This window comes from Mustelus asterias, unplaced genomic scaffold, assembly GCF_964213995.1.
Source record: "Mustelus asterias unplaced genomic scaffold, sMusAst1.hap1.1 HAP1_SCAFFOLD_2153, whole genome shotgun sequence".
Lineage (NCBI taxonomy): Eukaryota > Metazoa > Chordata > Chondrichthyes > Carcharhiniformes > Triakidae > Mustelus > Mustelus asterias.
Window position 1 is genome coordinate 17,487 of NW_027592098.1, and position 15,200 is coordinate 32,686.

Sequence of the window (15,200 nt, forward strand, 5' to 3'; positions counted from 1 at the left end):
ATCCACAAAGAATTTTAGCACAGGAAGCAAGCTTTTTGGTTCACCTTCGTGAAGTTGCATCTCCTCCATGGGTGGATTTCATGACCCAGTTCCCTGCCCTGTCCCCACAAACCTGGAGTGATTGGCAACTGTAATTGATTCAGCATCAGTCATCACGTGGAAAAGCATCCCATATCCCAATAAATCTTCATGAAGACACTTCTTGTAATCTTCATTGTTGTGTATTGGCTGCTCCTCTCATGGCCTCTTATCTTTCGAATCCATAGAATCCCCACAGTGCAGAAGGAGGCCATTCGGCCTATCAAGTCAGCACTAACTTTATTTTCTCTACTAATGCTAGTCCTGTTTACCTTGCCTCATCTTTTTATTATTTGAAACACTACTAACAAACAGCTCTCAATATAAAACGCTTCAAAGTCCCCTCAGTCTCAGACACCTCAATTAAAGGCCTTTCAATTCTAAACACTTCTATAGAACACTTACTCATCTAAATTCGAGTGAAATGCAGGATTGAATCAAAGAATTTGGAGTATCCGGGTAATGGGCCAATATTTTTTTCTCTTCAGTGAGGAGTTGGGAGAGTTTATGGAAATGAAAGGAGTGAGCAGCCCTGGGATTCTCATGCTGACCACGAGCCTCAGCAAGCCCTTCATGAGGCTAGACAAGTACCCAACGTTGCTGAAAGAACTGGAGCGCCACATGGAGGTAAAGCATTTCCACCTGCTAATAATGGATATCTGGGAAATACTTCCTTCTTGTCCTTACTCTGAGCTGCATCGTCAGAGGATGTCAGTCAGACACAGATTCAGTTTGAAGGTAGACATCCCTGTGCAAAATGCTTCATTCTTAACTTCAGTTAATGATATTAGAGTCATTCATCGAGGTTTACAGCATGGAAACAGGCCCTTTGCCCAACTTGTCCATGCCGCCTCTTTCATTTTAAGCTAGTCCCAATTGTCCGCATTTGGCCCATATTCCTCTGTACCCATCTTACCCATGTAACTGTCTAAACCCTTTTTAAAAGACAAAATTGTACCCACCTCTGCTGCTACCTCTGGCAGCTTGTTCCAGACACTCACCACCCTCTTTATGAAAAAATTGCCCCTCTGGACCCTTTTGTATCTCTCCCCTCTCACCTTAAACCTATGCCCTCTAGTTTTAGACTCCCCTACCTTTGGGAAAAGATATTGACTATTTAGCTGATCTGTGCCCCTCATTATTTTATAGACCTCTATAAAATCACCCCTCAGCCTTCTACGCTCCAGAGAAAAAGGTCCCAGTCTATTCAGCCTCTCCTTATAACTCAAACCATCAAGTCCTGGTAGCATCCTAGTAAATCTTTTCTACACTTTTTCTAGTTTAATAATATCCTTTCTATAATAGGGTGACCAGAACTGTACACAGTATTCCAGGTGTGGCTGTACCAATGCCTTGTACAACTTCAATAAGACGTCCCAACTCCTGCATTCAATGTTCTGACCAATGAAACCAAGCATGCCGAATGCCGCCTTCCCCTCCATGTCCACCTGTGACTCCACTTTCAAGGAGCTATGAACATGTACCCCTAGATCTCTTTGTTCTGTAACTCTCCCCAACGCCCTACCATTAACTGAGTAAGTCCTGCCCTGGTTCGATCGACCAAAATGCATCACCTCGCATTTGTCTAAATTAAACTCCATCTGCCATTTGTCAGCCCACTGGCCCAATTGATCAAGATCCGGTTGCAATCCTAGATAACTTTCTTTACTGTCCACTGTGCCACCAATCTTGGTGTCATCTGCAAACTTACTAACCATGCCTACTAAATTCTCATCCAAATCATTAATATAAATGACAAATAACAGTGGACCCAGCACCGATCCCTGAGGCACACCGCTGGTCACAGGCCTCCAGTTTGAAAAACAACCCTCGACAACCACCGTCTGTCCTCTGTTATCAAGGGACATGACCGGCACAACTTGTGGGCCGAAGGGCATGTTTGTGCTGTATTTTTCCTATGTTCTATGTTCTAAGCCAATTTCATATGCATTTGGCTACCTCCCCCTGGATCCCGTGAGATTTAACCTTATGCAACAACCTACCATGTGGTACCTTGTCAAAAGGTGAGCAAGCTAGTCCCTTTTGTATCATTGTGTCAGGCTTGCCTGTCTGTGTATTGCTTGCCCAATGGTTATAGTGAGTGTGTCAGATAGTGCCAGCCCATGGAGGTGAGTTCCAGGCTGTATTTCCTTCGATTGCCAAGTGTCAATTTCCAGATGCTGATGTGTCCATTTGTCTCTTTAGGAATATCACCCGGACTGGCATGATATCCAGAGGTCCATGAATGCTTTCAAGAGTCTCTCAGTAGGTGTTAATATGAACCCCTGCCTCTTTCTTTAAGTGATGATGTGGTGATGCCGGCGTTGGACTGGGGTGAACACAGTAAGAGTTTTAACAACACCAGGTTAAAGTCCAACAGGTTTATTTGGTAGCAAATACCATTAGCTTTCGGAGCGCTGCTCCTTCGTCAGATGGAGTGGAAATCTGCTCTCAAACAGGGCACAGAGACTCTGTGCCCTGTTTGAGAGCACATTTCCACTCCATCTGACGAAGGAGCAGCGCTCCGAAAGCTAATGGTATTTGCTACCAAATAAACCTGTTGGACTTTAACCTGGTGTTGTTAAAACTCTTACTCTTTCTCTCAGTGCAGTTGAGTTGAGAAGTCCCAAGACTTGTTATAGTGAGAATGTAATCTGTTAATCGACTGTACTTTCAGAATGTGCCTGCCTCAAACCCACAGAGATTACTTTCTGTGTAAATGCGAAAATTGCCATTTGTTTCTCTGCTCTGTGTTTAGTTTAATAATTTAAAGTGAATTAAGAGATCGAAAACCTTGAATATGAAGCAGGGCAACAACAGGAATCCCCAGTCACTCCATCTGTTCTTTGGAAATAATTAAGCTTGAAGTTTGAACCAATCGGTTAATTTTTGGACAAGAAGCTTTCTGATCCAGTGTTGACACGTACAGAGTTCGATTTCCATCTTTAACACACCTGGGACAGACCAGCACCCACTGAGAAACTGGCTCTGCAGCCGAGCTCCCTATACAGGGTGGGGGGTGTCAGATCCTGGTAGCCTGAGTCACGAGTGGTTGCACTCATCCTGGGGAATATTGGTAGGGAGAGTGGTTTTAAGGGAAATAGTTTTCCTATTCTTAGTGGCACATTGAAACTGGGCAGAAAAATCCCTTCCTTTTCGTTGTACAATGTGTTGGGCATTGGAGAGATGAAAGTTTTTTTTTCAATTAGTCACAGTGTCAAGAAGTGAGGAAAAAGAAGGAACTGGAACTGCAGATCCTGACGGAAACAGTCCATGGTTGGGAAGGTGAAGATATCCGGTCTCTGGGAAATGTTATCTACATGTCACAGGTCACGGTGCAGTGTGGAAATGAGGTAACTTTCCCTCGCTCTCTTTTTTTTAATTATTCCATCCATACTGACCGTTGAAATTTACAGTTTCTGTTCCTTATTTGGATGGTGTTTATGGGACAGGCCTCCTGCAGCTGCTGACAGGAAAATGAGCCTTGCCATGGATCAGTCCCAGTGACAGAGGCCTGCCACTGCCCAGACACAAACAGGGAGCCTGGCCATGGGGTCCTGGCAACAGGGGGCCCACTTAATGACTGGGACACAGGCCATGACCACATGACAATGTGGGGCCCAGCCTGACCACTCAGCAACGGGGGCACTGCCTGGCGATGGGAGCCTGGCGATGGGGGCCTGGTCTGCCCAGCCACATTTTTTCCACTTTCACAGCTGCCTGTACAGGAATTTGGCGTTCGGTTCCAAATCCTAAGTTTTATTGGAGATGAAAGGGGAAATGCGCTCTCCTACCCCCTCCATTTTTCAGCTGAGAATGAAATGCTCATCAATGTTTAGGCAACACCTCTGGAATGTTCAGCAAGGTGAGGGGTGGACATGCGACCCTCCTGGATTCACTCCCTCGGCTCTGGCAAGAACCTGTTGGAAATCCTCAGAACAGATTTCCGATTCCAGCGTCTCTGCCAATGTTCGGGCGATGGATTGGAAATTCCAGATCTCCAGCAGTGTTTCACTCTGTCAGTCACACTGTTCTATTGGTTACAGTTAGGAAGTTGCCTTCACATAATTCTTTTCAAATTATTTTCTTTCTTTTTATTTTTCAGGAAAAGTGTGAGAGATATTTTCTCCTGTTCCCACACGTTCTGCTCATGCTCTCTGCCAGTCCCAGAATGAGTGGTTTCATTTACCAGGTGAGAGGGAAACTCACTCATTCCTTGAGTTAGCGTAACATCAGAGATTTCAGTGATATCAGTGTTCCAATCTTCAGCTTGTTTATATAAATTATTTTCCAGTGTATGAATGGAAGCGATCTCGTAAATCAACATCGCCACCTTGCTGTTGTGATGTGATGTGCATGCGCCTTTCAGGGTCTGTGTCTTAAACTGCTGCCAATCATTGCACACCTCGACAGGACGTGATGCAGTAGTCCCATGATTTGTAGTCAGTCTTTGAGCAGCAATGGTAGAGCTTGGATCAACTATGTTTGCCGCCCAAGGAACATTATCTGTATACAGTCTCATCTCCAATAATGAATTTGCCCACATTATTGTTTCTCCAATCCTTGTGCATGATTGGTACATTTACTTCAAAGAGAAGATGAAGGTATCTTATAGAATCCCTACACTGCAGAAGGAGGCCAATCGGCCCATCGAGCCTGCACCGACAACAAACCCACCCAGTCCTATCCCTGTAACCGCACGTATTTACCCTGCTAATCCCCCTGACACTAAGAGGCAATTTAGCATGGCTAGTCAACCTAACCCACACATCTTTGGACTGTGGGAGGAAAGTCACGCAGACATGGGGAGAACGTGCAAACTCCGCACAAACAGTGACCCAAAGCTGGAATTGAACCCGGGTCCCTGGCACTGTGAGGCAGCAGTGCTAACCACTGTGCCACCGTGCTTTTTCACTTGCTTTTACATCCACAGCTCCAGGGTCAGTGAAAGTTTCATTTGTTGTACGCATTAACCTGTCAGGAAGCTCCTAACTACCAGCTTCAACACCAAGAAATAGCCAGATTTACATCTTGGCATCTGGTTATAGAATTTATCAGTCTAGTGTTTAAACTGTGTCAAATTCATTGATAACTAATCCATAAAGTTTAACATCTTTAATCTTTAATACCTGACGGTGGTGAGAATGTGGAACTCACTTCCACAGGGACTGGTTGAGATGAATAGCATCGTTCATCGGCCCATGGAGCCTGTACCGACAACAATCCCACCCAGGCTCTATCCCTGTAACCCTGCTAATCCCCCTGACATTAAGAGGCAATGTTTTTGCGTCGGGGGAGGGGGGGGTTTCATGCAAGGGGTTGGTGAACTTATTTCAGAAAGAGAAAGATTTAGCACAACGTTAAACTGAATTTCAAAAATAAACTGAGGTATTAAAGAAAGAAACAACTGCTGAGCAAAAGTAAAGCAATGTCATCGCACTAAATTGTTCAGTTTAAAAAAGAGAGTAATTAATGAAAGTGACTTTATTGCTAATTTGTGCTGAATTCTGTGTCATTTATATAAATGGGAAGCCAAAGAAGACTAGTTACAGAACCCCTCAACATCCACTGCCGGCCGCTGCCCCCCCCCTCCCCAACCAATAACCACTGCTGGTGTTCCCCCAATCCAATAAAAGTAATTTTATCCACTCTCTGGTGTTCCCCATAACGAACTATCTAACCGTGCAGTCTGATGTTTAACATCACGTATCTTAAATTTTTGTCACAGCTTTTCAAAGTGGCACTTTATCAATTTCATTCTGAAACCCATTTTGATCTGATTAGACCTCTGAAACTCCTTGGGATGTTTCCTGTATTAAAAGAGCTACAGACCAATTTGTTAATACAGTTGTGATTATTTGAGATTATAAATGATTATTGAACATATCTGATTTAAATTGCTTCACAATTGGTGGCCTTGTCTTCAGCCGCTTGGGGCCCTAAGCTCTAGAATTAACCTCCCTAAACTTCCCCAGCTTTGACAAAGAGTCACCTGGAGTCGAAACGTCAGCTCTTTTCTCTCCTTACAGATGCTGCCAGACCTGCTGAGATTTTCCAGCATTTTCTCTTTTGGCTCCCTAAGCTCCTCTGTCTCACTTTCCTCCATTAAGCTGTTCTTTAAAACCTATCTCTGTGACCGAGCTTTTGGCCATTTGCTTTTAATATCTCCTCAAGGGCTCAGTGTCAAAATTGTTTTATAATCCGTCTGTGAAGAATCTTGGATTCATTGTAATCATCATGATGTTAAAAGTTATAAATGATTATTACAGTTGTTGTGAATATGAACGAGTTGAGAGAACGATGATGTACATTTGCAATGTAAATGGTGAATTATCGACTTTATCTGGTTATTAGGGAAAGTTGCCATTAACAGGACTGACAGTCACCAGGTTAGATGACAGTGACGTTGACAAGAACACCTTTGAAATCACTGGTGAGTTATTAGCCCAATTCAGGGTTTCTGTTGACTCCAGTTATCCTGACACAAACTTACAAACAGCACACAGAATCCACGGGGAAAGTGGAATTTCCCAGCTTAGGGCCAGACTGATTCCTGAAGCTATATCCCAAGATGATAGGGAGAGTTTTAAAACACCTTCCAAAAATGCTATGACTTTGAGCTGTTCACTGTTTTTGCACATTCCCCGTTGTTTCAAATTGTAGATATAAAATAATCATTTTTAAATGATGTATTTCTTGCACCTTAACAACAGTTGGTTGATAAAGCAACAAATTAGATGCGACCCGGGGAGTGGATTGGGGAAAATGTAGTGAGGTAGTACTCCTGATCAGCAGCTCACTGGCCGGGAGCTTGGGTCAGAGGTCAGCTACACTACCTGGACTGATCAGTTGTCCAGACCATACTCTCAGAGAGAGGCCACATTGAATTAACTATGAGGTACAGATATTAAAAAACAATGGACCAGAGGTGACCAGCCAATTCATTACGTGCCTGTTTTTTTATTCAGTAATTGTTCAGCAGTGGTGGCAACACCAACATTTATTACCCATCCCTAATTGCCCTTGAGAAGGTGGTGGTGAGCTGCCACCTTGAACCGCTGAAGTCCAAGTGGTATAGGTACATCCACAGTGCTGTTAGGGAGTGAGTGCCAGGATTTTGACCCAGTGGCAGTAAAGGAACGAAGATATTTTTCCAAGTTAGGATGGTGTGTGGCTTGGAGGGGAATTTACAGGTGGTAGTGTTCCCAGGTATCTGCTGCCCTTGTCCTTCCAGATGGTAGAGCAGTTTAAAGATATGATGACCATGCCATAGAACCCTGACAGTGCCCGAGGAGGCCATTCGGCTCATCGACTCTGCACCAACTGAAAGAGCATCCGATCTTGGCCCTGAATCCCTCCATTTCGCACATTTACCATCCCCCTAACCTACACATCTTTGGACTGTGGGAGGAAACCGGAGCAAACCCACACAGACACGGGGAGAACGTGCAAACTCCACACGGACAGTCACTTGAGGCTGGAATTGAACCCGGGTCCCTGGCGCTGTGGGGCAGCAGTGCTAACCACTGTGCCACCATGCCGCCCCATCAGCCAATCAGATAATCCCCAGGCAATTGACCCTTGAGTGTGGGAGAACAGCCAGGATTGGATTTTTGCTATAAATGTAACTTTCCGTTAAAGCATCAGCTTTTTAATTGCATTGTGAGGAAATGTGTCAGAGCCGTGACTGATCTGTTGACCTTTCTCGTCTTGTTCTACTTTCCCTGCAGGAAGTATGATTGAGCGGATTTTGGTGTCCTGCTCCAGCCACCAGGATTTGCAGGAATGGGTGGATCATCTCCAGAAGCAAACTAAAACACCCAGTGTGGGAATTGGCGTGGTCAGACAGCAGTCTGTGCCCTGCCACACTGTAAGAGAAAGGGACAACCAACTGAGAAGATAATCTGGGGGATTTCTGTAACATTAAATGCTGCTGGAATCGATTCATACTTGTAACTTCCTGAAACTGGACCCGAGTACAATGCAACAGCTGTGTGTGGCAGGGAGTGGGGCAAGCGTGACATTCCAAAATTGCAGCCTGCTGGGAATTTAGCCGGGTGTAATGGAATTGAAACTGATGGAAATAATCGGGGTGTTTCCTGAATTGGGGATCAATCCATAATGATGCCAGTTTTACGCCTGGGCAGCAAGTTGCCAATGTCCCCCAATGAGCCCAGTCTGGCTAATAGTCACCATTCTATTGAATGGGCTTTGTGAACATGTCTTGTATTAGACTAGACCTGTATTTCGCAGCATATAGAAGATTCAGGTGTGATCTAAATAAGGTATTTAAAATGATTGTGGAGGTGTTGCTCTGGTCGGAGGGGGGGAGAGAGTTCAGAATAAGGGGACAGAACCTTAACATTAGAGGCAGGCTGCTCATGGATGATGTTGAGAAGCACTTCTTGAGAGTGGAAACCTGGCACTTTCACCACAAAAAGTTGGGAGACAATTGACAATTTTAACACTGAGATTGATATTTTTATTGGGATGGGATTATGGAGCCAAGATTTGTTGATGGGAGTTAAGTCACAGATCAGCTGTAATTTCACCGAGTGGCAGAATAGACTCAAGGGACTGAATGGCCTCCCCTTGTTTGGATGTTCTCTCTAGTAGCCTGTCCAACACTCATACCTCAACCAACATCACTAAAAACAGATTATCTGGTAATTCCTTCTTCCTTTTTGATGATGTGGAGATGCCGGCGTTGGACTGGGGTGGGCACAGTAAGAAGTCTCATAATAAGTGATGAAGGTGATCACCTGATGAAGGAGCAGTGCTCCAAAAGCTCGTGATTCCAAATAAACCTGTTGGACTTTAACCTGGTGTTGTGAGAACTTCTTACTGTTTTTTTAATGGGATCTTGGCTGCCAAGTTTCCTACATTAAACCAGTGGTGACATTTCAAAAGCACCTCATTGGCTGTAAAGTGCTTTGGGTGTCTTAAAGTTGTGAAAGGTGCTATAAAAATGCAAGCCCTTTTTCTTTTTCTCTGATTTAATTGGGTTTACCTCTTGTCAGGTCAGAGAGCCATCCAGAGCCATCCCCTACTCCCAACCCCTTTGGTCATGGATCTGCCACCAACCTCCCCATCTCCCCACTCCCTTTGGTTGGGGGTCTTCTGGTTTGTCTTCTCCCCCAATCCCACCCCCTCCCAAGCCCGATCAGAGCTCTGTCACGTGTCCCCCTCTCAGTTAGGGTGCTGCAAAGTCCCCCTCCCCCTGCCTGGGGTGTGGGCTCCATTCCTCTCCCCCTTGACTTTGCCCCAAACCCTTCAGGTGTGTGAGAGAGCCCAGGACACACTGCTCCTGTTTGTGTTAATACTTTGTCTCCTTTCAGATTTATCTGTGGGATTGTAGAACTCTGGTCAGATCTGAGAGCAAATCCCTCAAGTGCAGATTACAAAACCCTGCTCCAATTGGAGACGGTTGAGTTTGAAGGATTGGTGAGGGTGGAATGAGACATAGGGACACACCCCATGAGGAGAGGTGCTGGAACAAACAATGTTTAGAACATGGGAGTAAGAGCAGGTACTCAGATTCTCCAGAACGGAAGCACTGTTTCTCAATAACTTGCTTTTTGTGTTCTGTCTGCAGCTTCCACTGCATCCTGTGACGCCTATCAACAAGCATTCTGATGGTTATCCAATATCTGTGACTCCTTCCTATCATACTCTTCCACACCCTTCCCTGCACGGGACCTCACACAGCTCTCTGTGCTGGGGACCGCTGGAACCACCTAAAATGCCAAAGCCTTGGAGTTTGAGCTGCCTCCGGCCTGCAGCCCCGCTGAAACCTTCAGCTGCTCTGTGTTATAAGGAGGTTGGTCTTAATTTTTCAACACCCGGTGCAAGACTTGTGATTGATTTCACTCTGACTGGCCTGTGTGCTTTTCGCAATGTTAGATTGCTGGAATTTATGTGAGGTCAGAGTTCCCTAGATCTTCAGGTATTCACAAATGTAAATTGACCCAAATTAGACTGTCCATTTGGCACAGACCAATCCCAGTTTATAAATATTATCTCCCAATTCTTTCTCCCTCCAGTGCACCCAGTTGTCTTCAAACTCGCAAACAATGCAACACGGGATCTACTATTGTGATAATGTTTTCTTGTGTTTTGTGCAGGATCTCAGCAAGAGCCCGAAGACCATGAAGAAGCTGCTTCCCAAACGCAAACCGGAAAGGAAAGCCTCCGATGAGGAAGTTGCACTGAGGAAAAGTAAGTTTGCATTCAGTTGTTGTCTCTGCTCTGCCGATATCCTTTGTTATTTTCCCACTTTCTGCACCTGACTTAGATTTCTACATTACCCGTGACCAATTATAGGCGACCAGTTGGCAAGAGACTGGGAAAGATAGAAAAGTTACTCAGATTAATGAGAGATGGTTTGGATTGTACCAGTTGTAGATTGTGTTACTTAGAAAGGTAATGCAGTTTGTATTGTAGTGACTACGTCAATGTAGTTTGTCCAAATATTAAAACATCTGTCATTTGTGAAAGAAATTGAGCGAATAATCTTACCATCAACAAACAGCCCTGATCTGGATCTTCTGTCCATTGCTGCTTCTGTTCCATGCGTGGGATCTTGTGAAATTGTCCAAATGATTGTGTAAAGGGAGGGTTTAGGAATTTACATTATCCTATGCCCCTGTGGAGTGAGCCATTTCGCAGTGACCAAGGCTCCTAACCTGCTCTGTTTTGTTATTGCTCATGGATTGTCCTGAACTTGGTTTGTCTCCAGTTCTCACCTGTCTTTCTCATTGCCCTTTCTTGTCCATATAACCTAGGGTTTAGTACAAAATTCAGACTCTCACTCCCGTGCGGTATTGAGGGGTCGAATCCAACAGAAAAAATAAATGGGAGAAAGATTAGATGCTTTTCCATTGAACAAGCTCATTTGGCTTCAACGATGCAGCAATAAAGTTCAGATCACAACGATCTGACTCGGAGAGAGAGACTGTGAAATGAGCAGGCCAGGGCAGGATGCTGCCTGATTGTAGAGCTCTGGTCAGATCTGAGAGTAAGTCCCTCAATTGCAGATTACAAAACCCTGCTCCAATTGAGACAGTTGAGTTTGAGTTGACTGTTGAGAGACTGTTACCTCATTGCAATGTGCAGTGTCGGAGGGGGAGAGCTCACAACCACACATAAGAACATAAGAACATAAGAAATAGGAGCAGGAGTAGGCCATCTAGCCCCTCGAGCCTGCCCCGCCATTCAATAAGATAATGGCTGATCTGATACATGGGGTGATGCACCCTTTGGGAACTGCTGATCGAAGATAAAGGTGATATCTCAACATCTTGTTGGAACAAGGATTGGATCTCAAACGACAGGCAGCCTTTTGGACATGGCTTCAGTGAGCGGCTGTTGGCTAAACTTTTATCTTTAAATTTTGTCAGTTGAAAGGTGGATAATTCAAAGCCAAAAACAAAATCTGGATTTTCTCTCTGCAAATTAGGGACTTTGAAAAAACATCAACCTTTGTGACTGAAAATACTTAGTCTGAAAGTGCAAGTATTTGAAGCATTTTCTCTTTGTTCAGTGTTGGGGCCACAGCTGTTCTCTTTATATATTAACGATCTAGATGACGGGACTGGGGGCATTCTGGCCAAGTTTGCCGATGATACAAAGATAGGTGGAGGGGCAGGTAGTATTGAGGAGGTGGGGAGGCTGCAGAAAGATTTAGACAGTTTAGGAGAGTGGTCCAAGAAGTGGCTGATGAAATTCAACGTGGGCAAGTGCGAGGTTGTACACTTTGGAAAAAAGAATAGAGGCATGGACTATTTTCTAAACGGTGACAAAATTCATAATGCTAAAGTGCAAAGGGGCTTGGGAGTCCTAGTCCAGGATTCTCTAAAGGTAAACTTGCAGGTTGAGTCCGTAATTAAGAAAGCAAATGTAATGTTGTCATTTATCTCAAGAGGCTTGGAATACAAAAGCAGGGATGTACTTCTGAGGCTTTATAAAGCACTGGTTAGGCCCCATTTGGAGTACTGTGAGCAATTTTGGGCCCCACACCTCAGGAAGGACATACTGGCACTAGAGCGGGTCCAGCGGAGATTCACACGGATGATCCCAGGAATGGTAGGCCTGACATACGATGAACGTCTGAGGATCGTGGGATTATATTCATTGGAGTTTAGGAGGTTGAGGGGAGATCTGATAGAAACTTACAAGATAATGAACGGCTTAGATAGGATGGACGTAGGGAAGTTGTTTCCATTAACAGGGGAGACTAGGACGCGGGGGCACAGCCTTAGAATAAAAGGGAGTCACTTTAGAACAGAGATGAGGAGAAATTTCTTCAGCCAGAGAGTGGTGGGTCTGTGGAATTCATTGCCACAGAGGGCTGTGGAGGCCGAGACGTTGAGCGTCTTCAAGACAGAAATTGATAAATTCTTGATTTCTCGAGGAATTAAGGGCTATGGGGAGAGAGCGGGTAAATGGAGTTGAAATCAACCATGATTGAATGGTGGAGTGGACTCGATGGGCCGAATGGCCTTACTTCCGCTCCTATGTCTTATGGTCTTATGTGATTCAGATTTCCAGCAAAGGTCATATTTTGCTCTTGTATCAATGTTTTGTGCCAGTGTGTTTTAGGAGAATTTTTGTTTTTATTAATCAGGCACAGCAGCTCTTGAAGAAGATACACAGATCTTGAAAGTTATCGAAGCATACTGCACTAGTGCCAAAACCCGGCAAACTCTCAACTCAAGTAAGTGATAAAGCAACTTTATGCTGTTGAATGAGTCTTATTTGGAATGACTTGTCTCAGATTTAAGAGGGTTAAATATTTCAATCCTCCTGAATTTCAGTATTGTTTTCCAGAAATTGCAAAATATTGTGTTGCAGAATTTCCAAACTAGTGCAGTTTATGATTGATCAGTTCACAAATTTACAAAAATAGCTTCATTCACTTTTCCCCCAGCCCAGTATGAAATGAATGTTGAAGCATCTACACCTAAGCACTGAAACAATGACCCTTGGATTAACTTGATTTCTCCGTGGCACATTCAGTTAAAGCTTTAAAGTCAGATTGGATATTGAATATAGACGTTGTAAAAGTTTGTGTCGGTTTTTCAAGTTTCAGAAGGATGAAGGCAGAAGTGGAAATAATGATTGCAGTGAATCAGGACAGACTGAGACTTTAACACGGAACACAGCTCCTTCTGAGCGTCCAATTTATATTCTTAAATGCCTGTCCATTCCACATTTATTTAATCTTGTCAAATCCAGTCACCTCCCTGTGCAGTCCATTCCAAACACTCCAATCTCAGTGCAATAGTTAGAACTGATCTGTCTTTCATCACTCTGATTTTGGGCAGTGTATTGCAGAATCTAATAACAAATAGAACTGATTAATGAATGCAACTCCTGGGGGATTTTCTGAATCTGTGCTCCTGTTTGCTGTCAGTGAGCATGAAACCCCAATGAAACAACAGACGTCCTTGACACTGAGCCCTTGTATATCCAACAGGAGCAGCATCTTCTGCAAGCACAACTTAAAAGAATCATCCTTATAACTGGATGTGAGACAGTGTGTCAGATAGCCTTTCGTTACCTCATTGCAGACAGGCTGGTGTTTTATACATAAATCACATTATTAAATTTGAGCAAAGTTTGACATAAAGAATCATGGAGATATCAGTTCCAGCAATCAAGTGGCTGACTTCCTGAAAATTGACTTTACTGTAATTTTGAAGTCAGTTTGAAAGTGAAGGGTTAATATTGATCATTGCAAATTGAGCCTTTTAAAAATCAATGCCATGAATGGTTTAAAGACCTGCCTATAGTTTATTAATAAAGGACAACCTTTAATTTGGTGATTGTAAAGTCAAATGATGTGTGTTTTGAAGCTAAATAATATCGAAACAGTGGGTAGTCATTCAGCACCTCAAGCCCATTCTGTCATTGAGTTAGATCATATTTAATCTGTACCTCGGTTCCAAAAACCACCGTAGCTCCGTAACTCCTGATAGTTTTACCCAACAGAAATCCATCAATCTGAGTCTTGAACATTCCAGCTTATCCCCAGTATCCACAGCTTTTTGGGCCACAGACTTCCCGATTTCACTGTCTTTAATCTGAAGAACTGACCCCCTTGTTTTGTGGGAATCAGGCCAACTGTTGTAATAGGTTTGGTATTTGATAATGGTAATTAAACATTGACACCGTCATTCGTGTAACTGGACAGAGATTTAAATGGCATAGAATGGCCAGACAGTATAATATTCAGGTATATTCCAATTCTTTTGGTTAGTATTAGCTTAACATTGAGACCAGCTTTGAAACTCTTGGTCTATTACTTGCACATTTTGTTTCGCTGATTGCAATCTACATAAGTAATTTTCTAACATTCAGACAGATAGATTAATGTGGAAAGGGGAGGAGGAAGGAGCAAAAGGAAAATCGGTGAGAGGGTGGAAGAGAGGAGAGATTAAGACAGAAGGGATGATGGTGCAAGGCAGAGGAGATGCTGATGGGACAAGAAAAGAAACAGAAAGCTGGGTCTAGAGGAGATGTCAACGTTCACTGCAGAATCATTACTAACACTCACTGTCCGAAAAAACGGAGCAGAGATCATGATCTGCAGCCGTTGAACTCGATGTTGATCGTGGGAGATTGCAATGTTCTGTCGAAAAATGAGTGCCCCATTCTTCAGAGTTCTGCTCACCTTCTTTGGAAGAGTTTTGGAGGCTAAGGACAGAGAGTGGGGGTGGGCCAGAGAATTATAATGATGTCCTTACAACCTTCCCGGCTCAACATTGAGTTCAACAGATCATAACCTCTGCTCCTAGTCAGCAGGTGCTGGGAATGATTCTGTTTTTTCATTTACACTGCCCCGAGACCTGTCTTGTTTTTATTCTTGTCTCAGTCTCTCTTTACCTTTCACCATCATCCCTTTTATCATTTAATCTCTCCTGTCTTCCACCCTATCACACACCTTCCCTTATATTGTTTCCTCCCCTCTCCTTTCCATTTGCTTGAAATGTGTTACATTTCTAACTTTTTCCAGTTCTGATAAAGGTCTTTGACCTAAAACATTAACTCTGTTTCTGTCTCTCAGATACTGTCTGATCTGCTGAGTATTTGCAGCACTTTGTGTTTCTCTCAGTGTGTAC

At 43.8% G+C, this 15,200-nt stretch overlaps 1 protein-coding gene across 2 annotated transcripts in view; it reads left to right on the forward strand.

Moving 5' to 3' along the window:
• LOC144489410 (rho guanine nucleotide exchange factor 7-like) overlaps positions 1–15,200 on the forward strand; it is a 53,695-nt gene that overhangs the window by 13,840 nt on the left and 24,655 nt on the right. For both annotated transcript variants that reach the window (XR_013496967.1, XM_078207246.1), the window contains exons 4-12: positions 567–705; positions 2,284–2,343; positions 3,288–3,431; positions 4,184–4,270; positions 6,433–6,511; positions 7,809–7,948; positions 9,674–9,898; positions 10,203–10,296; positions 12,704–12,793. Coding sequence is in view for 1 of the 2 variants with exons in the window: in XM_078207246.1 (XP_078063372.1) it covers positions 567–705; positions 2,284–2,343; positions 3,288–3,431; positions 4,184–4,270; positions 6,433–6,511; positions 7,809–7,948; positions 9,674–9,898; positions 10,203–10,296; positions 12,704–12,793 (1,058 nt within the window). In the remaining variant the exon portion in view is untranslated. The remainder of the gene's footprint in view (positions 1–566; positions 706–2,283; positions 2,344–3,287; positions 3,432–4,183; positions 4,271–6,432; positions 6,512–7,808; positions 7,949–9,673; positions 9,899–10,202; positions 10,297–12,703; positions 12,794–15,200) is intronic.